Below are 6,882 nucleotides of genomic sequence, written 5' to 3'. Positions count from 1 at the left end.
GACGGTGCCGGCTCTGGTGGCCACGTGGGGTCCCTGGCTCGGTGCCACCGGCCCGGGAGCCGCCGGCGGAGCGGCGGGGACACAGCTCCCGCTGCATGGCAGCAGCTCATCCCTGCAGCAGCTCATCCCTGCAGGAACTCATCCCTGCAGGAGCTCATCCCTGCAGCAGCAGAGCTCTGCCGGGTCCTGCCGTCCCCTCTGCAGGGTGTCGGGTCCGGCGAGCCCTCAGCTGCCGCTTTCTGCCCCGCAGGAGCCTCGCCGAGCCGGGAGCACCGCAGGGCAGCCGCCTCTGCCTGGAGTGTCCCATGGAGCAGGGTGGAGGCACCGGAGGGGCTGGAGGGGCAGCAGCCCCCGAACCCGAGGGCAGCGCAGCACCCGGAGCTCCCCAGGCTGCCCAGCCCCAAACGGGGACAGCGGCAGCCGCCACCGTGACACAGGACACCCGCACGGATGGGCCTGGGCAGGAGAAGGCTGGAGGAGGGACGGCAGAGCCGGAGCAGGAGGCAGCTCTGGCTGCTCCAGAGCTCCGGGATGCACGGGAAGCAGCTCCAGGAGAGGAGGATTCGGCTGTGCTGTGCAATGGAGGACAGGCAGCAGCTGATGAAGGGCAGGCAGCATCCACCGGGGAGAAGGTGCCAGCTGCCACTGAGGCCCAGGGTGTAGGGAAGGATGAGAAAGAGAAGCCCGGGAAGAAGAAAGCTCCAGCTGTGGCAGGGGAGGTCAAAGGAGGAAAGGCTTCAGCTACTGCAAAGGCAGCTAAGGATGGAGGGGAAGGGCCCCTTCCCATGGAGGGGAAGGGCCTGGCTGTAACTGAGGCACAGGATGGAGGAGAGGAGAAGCCCAAGAAGGACAAAGAACCTGGTGGGTCAGGGGCTGAGAGTGGTGGAAAAGCAGAGTCCACTGAGGAGAAGGCTCTGGCCGCAGCAAACCCTGAAGAAGGGAAGGCAAAACCTGTGGAGGAAACAGTCTTGGCTGCAGCTCAGGCTCAGGATGGAGGAAAAGGAGAGCCTGCAAAGGAGAAAATCACAGGGGTCCCAGCCACTGCTAAAACTCTGGATGAAGGGAAGCAAGATGCAAAGGCAGAGCAAGCCCCAGCTGACACCAAGCCTGCAAAGGAGAAAACCACAGCTGCTGCAAAGGAGAAGGCCCCAAATGCTGGAAAGGCTCAGGATGGGAAGAATAAAGTGGTAAAAGCAGAAAAAGCCCCAGCAGTTAAAAAGGCCCTGGATGGAGGCAAAGAGGAGCCCACAAAGGAAAAACCTCCAGCTCCAGGGAAGGAGAAAGCCCCAGATTCAGTGAAAGAGAAAACCCCAGCTCCAGTGAAGGAGAAAACCCCAGCTCCAGTGAAGGAGAAAGTCCCAGATTCAGTGAAGGAGAAAGCCATAATTCCTTCAAAAGAGAAAGCCCCAGATGCTGCTAAGGCTCAGGATGGAGAGAAGGCAGCAGCAAAAGCAGAGAAAACACCAGCTGAAAAAATGGCTCAAAGTGCAGGCAAAAAAGAGCCTGCAAAAGAGAAGTCGCCAGCAGCTGTGAAGGTGCAGGATGGAGGGAAGAAAACTGCAAAGGTGGAAAAATCCACAATTGCATCAAAGGCTGGGGATGAAGGGAAAGATTCTAAAAAAGAGAAGGTCCCGGCTACTGCAAAGGCTCAGGATGGAGGGAAGAAAGCTGCAGAGGTGGAGCCTCCCACACCTGGAGCAGAGGCTGGGGATGGGGCTGCAGAGCCCACAGAGGCAGCGGCCATGGCTGTGGTGAAGGCTCAGGGTGAAGGGGAGGAAGTGTCCAAGGGGACAGAGGGACAGCCACCAACGGGCCCCGAGCCCCCCCGCCCCGCTCTGCTGCAGAGCCTGAGCTGCCCAGCTGCCTGCCACAGGTACCCACACCCTGCTGGGATGGGGGGCTCCCCCTCCCTGCTCCAGGGAGCCCTGGCCCTCTGGGTGCTGGGCTCGGGAGCTGCTGGCTGGGCTCTGCTCACCTCCCACTCCTGCTTCCAGGGAGGAGCAGCCCTGGGCAGAGATGGAGACAATAGAAGAGGAGACCACGATGGTGGAACCAAAAGAGGGTCTGACAGAGCCTGGCCATGGGCCACCAGCCCTGGGGGACCTGCAGCCCCTGGAACCCCCCGGCACCCTTCAGGAGAGGACATTGCCCAGTGCCCCAGGGCAGCCCCCAGATCCTGCTGGGGTGGTGGAGCAGCCTGGACCTGGGGTGGAACCATCTTTGACAGAGGCAAAGCCACCTCCCAGCCCCTACCTCACCCCTGATTTTGGGAAGGAAGACCCTTTTGAGATATTGGGTAAGGTCATGAGGTACCTGCCTTTTCCTTATCCCCTGGACACTCTGTGGAGTGACAGCCTGGGAACCCCTGGCCCTCTCTGCTGCCCACACTGCCCTCCGTGCTGCCAGCTCCTGTCCTTGGCTTGTCACCTGCCTGGTGGCCTCCGAGCTCCCCTTTCACTGTAAACAGGGCTAAATACATCGCGTCCCCTCCTGGCCTGCTCTGGCCACACTGACTGTAAGGAAGAGGAGCCTGGAGAGTGACAGTGACTGTCTGGTGGCAGGGGACAGCATGTCCTCATATCCTGCACCACTGTCCTTGTGGGGATGGCAGGGCTTGGGGGCAGTGGGTGCCTGTGGGGATCCCTGTGAGGCTGGGTTCTGCTCTCCCCTGGGAAAGGATGGCTCAGGAATGTGTGCAGGCAGTGCCCTGTGAGTGGGATCTGTGCTGGGAGGGTGAGCAGAGGGTGGTGGCAGAGAGGGGGATTGGTCTGGAGAGGGTGACAGACAACAACATGGCCTGGAAAGGGTAAATGTGACATGTAGGTTGGTCAGGGTGGCTGTCATCAAGTAAGGTGGGTGCCATGGAACAGAGTGCCATGGAGGGGAGTGGGTGCCATGGAAGGGAGTGGGTGCCATGGAGCAGGGTTCCATGGAGCAGGGTTGGTGCCATGCAGCAGGGCAATGCTGTGGGCAATAATGAGGGACCCTTCAGGGGATGCTGCATCATCCAGTGCATCCCCAGCCAGGAGCCTCTGGCTCTCAGCCCAGCACTCAGTACCTGGCCACATCCTGCACCCACAGCTTTGGCTGGGTGTCTGTCTTCACTCCACAGCAGGGCAGCCCGGGGTACCCAGAGTGGGGTCCCCTGGGCAGCAGATTCCCTTCTCAGCTCATGCTTTGTCTTTGGCAGATGATGTCCCCCCGCCGCCAGCGCCCTTCGCCCATCGCATTGTCACCCTGCGCTCCGCCAGCGTCAGCGCCCAGTTCAGCCTCAGCTCCAAGGAGATCCTGGGCGGGTAAGGAGGGGCCCCAGTGCTTCTCCTGGCACTGTCCCAAGCTGCCCCTCCAGCCTTGGGCAGAGGCCTTGTGTCGTTTGGACTCCTCTGGTCATGGTGGGTGGGTGCCTTGGGCAGTCAGAGCAGCACCACAGAGCGGTGTGAGGGTCCCCAGCAGCCTGGGGGGCTGATGGTGGCGGCACTTCTCCTCTCCCTTCCTCCTTCTCTCCACAGGGGCAAGTTTGGTGAAGTCCACACGTGCACAGAGAAGGAGACGGGGCTCAAGCTGGCAGCCAAAGTGATCCGGAAGCAGGGAGCAAAGGACAAGGTCTGAACGACGCCGGGCAGGTGGTGGCAGTGTTACACTCTGTGTGTCCCTGGTGCGGGGACACAGCCTGTCCCAGTGGCACAGCCAGGGCTGACACCCCACACTGGGGCTGCTTCTGCAGGAGATGGTGCTGCTGGAGATCGATGTGATGAACCAGCTGAACCACCACAATCTCATCCAGCTCTACGACGCCATTGAAACACCCCGGGAGATCATCCTCTTCATGGAGTTGTGAGTGCCTGTGCCTACCTTGGGATTGTCCAACCCCAAAATGCCACATCCCACTCTGGCTCTGCTCAGCACCCCCGTGGTGCTGGGCCAGAGCCCTCAGGAGGGCGAGGAGCTCTGCAGGAGGATGGCTTGGGGCAGGGAGTCCCCCCAAAGTGACGCCAGGGTCCATCCCCATGCAGCGTGGAGGGTGGCGAGCTCTTTGAGCGGATCATCGACGACGATTACCACCTGACCGAGGTGGACTGCATGGTGTTCGTGCGGCAGATCTGCGAGGGCATCCGCTTCATGCACCACATGGGCGTCCTCCACCTCGACCTCAAGGTGCCCGGCTGGGGGTGACAGTGGCAGGGCCAAGGGGGACAGTAGGACACTGGCTGGCTGTGGGAGGGGCGCCTGTGGGTCATCACTGCTCTGGTGTGGGTCAGCTGCAGGACCCACGGGCTGCTGGATCTGTGTAGTGGGGATGTCCTGTCTGGGTGGTGGGGCAATGGTCACCCTGTCCCCACAGCCTGAGAACATCCTCTGCGTGGCTGCCACCGGGCACATGGTGAAGATCATTGACTTTGGGCTGGCTCGAAGGTGAGGTTTTCTTTCTCAGCTCTGTCCCTCCTCCCTGTTCCCCTTCCACCCTTCATCTCTTTGTGCCTTTGGGTACCAGGAGCCCCAAGACTTGCCCCAGGCCGTCACTTTGGCCATGGCACTCCCTGACTAGCTGGGAAGGGCAACATCTGCTAAGAGAGGGGCAGTGGTTTGGGGGAGCAGCCTGTCCCCCTTGTGCTGACTTGCACCCCTCCTCGGCTGCAGGTACAATCCCAATGAGAAGCTGAAAGTGAACTTTGGCACCCCTGAATTCCTGTCCCCTGAGGTGGTCAACTACGAGCAGGTCTCCTACACCACAGACATGTGGAGCATGGGCGTCATCACCTACATGCTGTATGTCAGGGCTGGGCAGGGGCTGGCAGTGCCATCTGGGGAGCTCTGGTGCTGGGGCACAGCTCCCCTGGGTGCAGAGCTGTCCCCAGGCACCTGGCTGCCTGGTGGCATGTGGGTGTCCTGGGTACGGAGATGGCTGTGTGGGGCTGGGGGGCAGGAAGAGGCTCAGCCTGGCTGCAGGCAGGACGGGAACAGCACATCCCTGGAACATCCCTGGCCAGACTGGCTCTGCTCCAGGGGGTCTGGGAGGTGCTGAAGCCTGAGAGCACCTGACTCCTCACCTCTCTCACCCCCAGGCTCAGCGGCCTCTCCCCCTTCTTGGGTGACGATGACACCGAGACACTCAACAACGTCCTGGCTGCCAACTGGTACTTCGATGAGGAGACCTTTGAGAGTGTCTCCAATGAGGCCAAGGACTTTGTCTCCAACCTCATCATCAAGGATAAGAGGTGTGAGTCTGGCAGTGGCCGTGGGGTCCTGGGATGGGCATCCCCAGAGCTGGCCCAGGTATCACATGCTGCCTCTCCACCAGGGCCAGCAGCATCCCCTGGGTCCAGCACTGAATTAACTCCATGGGGCTCTGCCCCACTCTGATTGTCACCAACAGAGCCCTGTATCCCTGCAGGGACACCCATCCCAGGCAGGATGTGCTGGACCTCTCAGAGTCCTGCCCAGCCCCACCAGTCCCTGGGCACCTCCTCCCTTCTGGTTCTCCCCTGCAGGGTGATGGGGTTTTGGAGCTCTGGAGTGGCTGGAGAGGGGGGCTGGTTGGGGGTGAGGGGCTTGAGCAGGGTTGAAGCAGTCTCTCATCTTTCTCCCAGTGCCCGGATGAGTGCTGACCAGTGCCTGCAGCATCCCTGGCTCAATAACCTGGCAGAAAAGGCCAAACGCTCCAACCGGCGCCTCAAGTCCCAAGTGCTGCTCAAGAAATACGTCATGAGGAGGCGCTGGAAGGTGCGGGGTCTGGCAAGGGCATGAGGGTCAGCAGCTTCTGAGGGGGCTGGGAGGGGCTGCCAGGCTCTGCCTGTCCTGGTGGATGGCATCTGGAGCATGGAGGAGGGCTCTGTCTCGCTGTGCTGCTGGCAGCTGGGACACAGGGCTGGGGACCCTTGAGCATGGATGCCCCTGAGGTAACACCCTCATCAAGCACAGGTCCCTTTGTGGTGGTTATTCCTGAGCTGAGTCCCAGCAGCAGGTTTTAGGGGCAGGAGTAGTGTCAGGCTCCAGGGCAGGGTCTGTCTCAACCTGTGGTGGCACAGCCCTTGCCAGAGGATGAGAATCTTTCCTCTTCCCTTTCACAGAAAAATTTCATCGGGGTGTGCGCTGCCAACCGCTTCAGGAAGATCACCAGCTCAGGGTCCCTGACAGCGCTGGGCATCTGAGCTGGGCTCCCAGGGGAGCCGAGGCCAGAAAGGAACCACTTGAGAGGGACCCCCACCAGTCTGGAGCGGCTCTGTCGAGCTGGTCCCACTGCACTCAGGACCACATCACTGCTCAGTCTCAGACTGTGAGGCTGCTCCGGAGTGAAGGTTTCTGATCTCAGCTCTGGCCCTGGCCTGGCTGCGTGATGCCCGGCCTGCAGCATCTCTGCTCTGCTCACGCTTCCTTCTCGTGCCCTCGGAGGAGGAGCAAGGCCATTCCGGTGTGATCCCGCTGCCTCGGCCACCTGGCGCTTGCTGCTTTTGGACTCTGCCTGTAAATGCCGCAGCCCTGCCTGCCTTCACTGCCGCTGGCCCCTGCACTGCCCGACCTCCCTCCCCAGCTCTGTGGCTCGGCGATGATGCTGGAGGGCACCGCGGAACCTCACCCCGGTGCTTTGGCAGCGGAGCCGGGGTTCAAGCACCTCCTCCCGGCCAGCTGGGCATGTGGGAGCGGAGCTGGCCCCGAGCTGCTGCTCGCACAGGAAGGGAGGAAGCAGCAAGCACGCTTCCAGCGGCGTCCCCAGCTGGGAGCCAACGAGGAAAGAAGGAGGCTTTGTGTTCCTGCTGCCCTCCCTGCCCTTCGGTTCTGCCAGCGGGGGAAAAACACAACCTCTGCTTCACCCGTCCCCGGCAGATCGCGATGAGCGAGGCGGGCTAATGCAGAGCAGCTGGGCCGCGCTCCCCGCTCCGGCCG

At 61.7% G+C, this 6,882-nt stretch overlaps 1 protein-coding gene across 1 annotated transcript; it reads left to right on the top strand.

Moving 5' to 3' along the window:
- Nucleotides 1-305: 305 nt before the first annotated feature.
- MYLK2 (myosin light chain kinase 2) lies at nt 306-6,149 on the top strand. The gene is made up of 11 exons (XM_066561741.1): nt 306-1,873; nt 1,995-2,296; nt 3,191-3,296; nt 3,510-3,603; nt 3,725-3,834; nt 4,014-4,155; nt 4,343-4,413; nt 4,639-4,767; nt 5,064-5,216; nt 5,589-5,721; nt 6,069-6,149. The coding sequence occupies exons 1-11, from the start codon at nt 306-308 to the stop codon at nt 6,147-6,149; spliced, it is 2,889 nt and encodes a 962-aa protein (XP_066417838.1).
- Nucleotides 6,150-6,882: the final 733 nt, after the last annotated feature.

This window comes from Molothrus aeneus, chromosome 17, assembly GCF_037042795.1.
Source record: "Molothrus aeneus isolate 106 chromosome 17, BPBGC_Maene_1.0, whole genome shotgun sequence".
NCBI classification, from domain to species: Eukaryota; Metazoa; Chordata; class Aves; order Passeriformes; family Icteridae; genus Molothrus; species Molothrus aeneus.
The sequence above is the reverse complement of the archived record's forward strand: the minus strand, read 5'-3'. Positions and strand labels throughout refer to the sequence as shown.

Coding starts and splice junctions, on each gene's coding strand:
- MYLK2 (XM_066561741.1), top strand. CDS start 306: ATGGAGCAGGGTGGAGGCACCGGAGGGGCTGGAGGGGCAGCAGCCCCC. Junction 3,297..3,509: donor TCCAAGGAGATCCTGGGCGG/GTAAGGAGGGGC, acceptor TTCTCTCCACAG/GGGCAAGTTTGGTGAAGTCC. Junction 3,835..4,013: donor ATCATCCTCTTCATGGAGTT/GTGAGTGCCTGT, acceptor ATCCCCATGCAG/CGTGGAGGGTGGCGAGCTCT.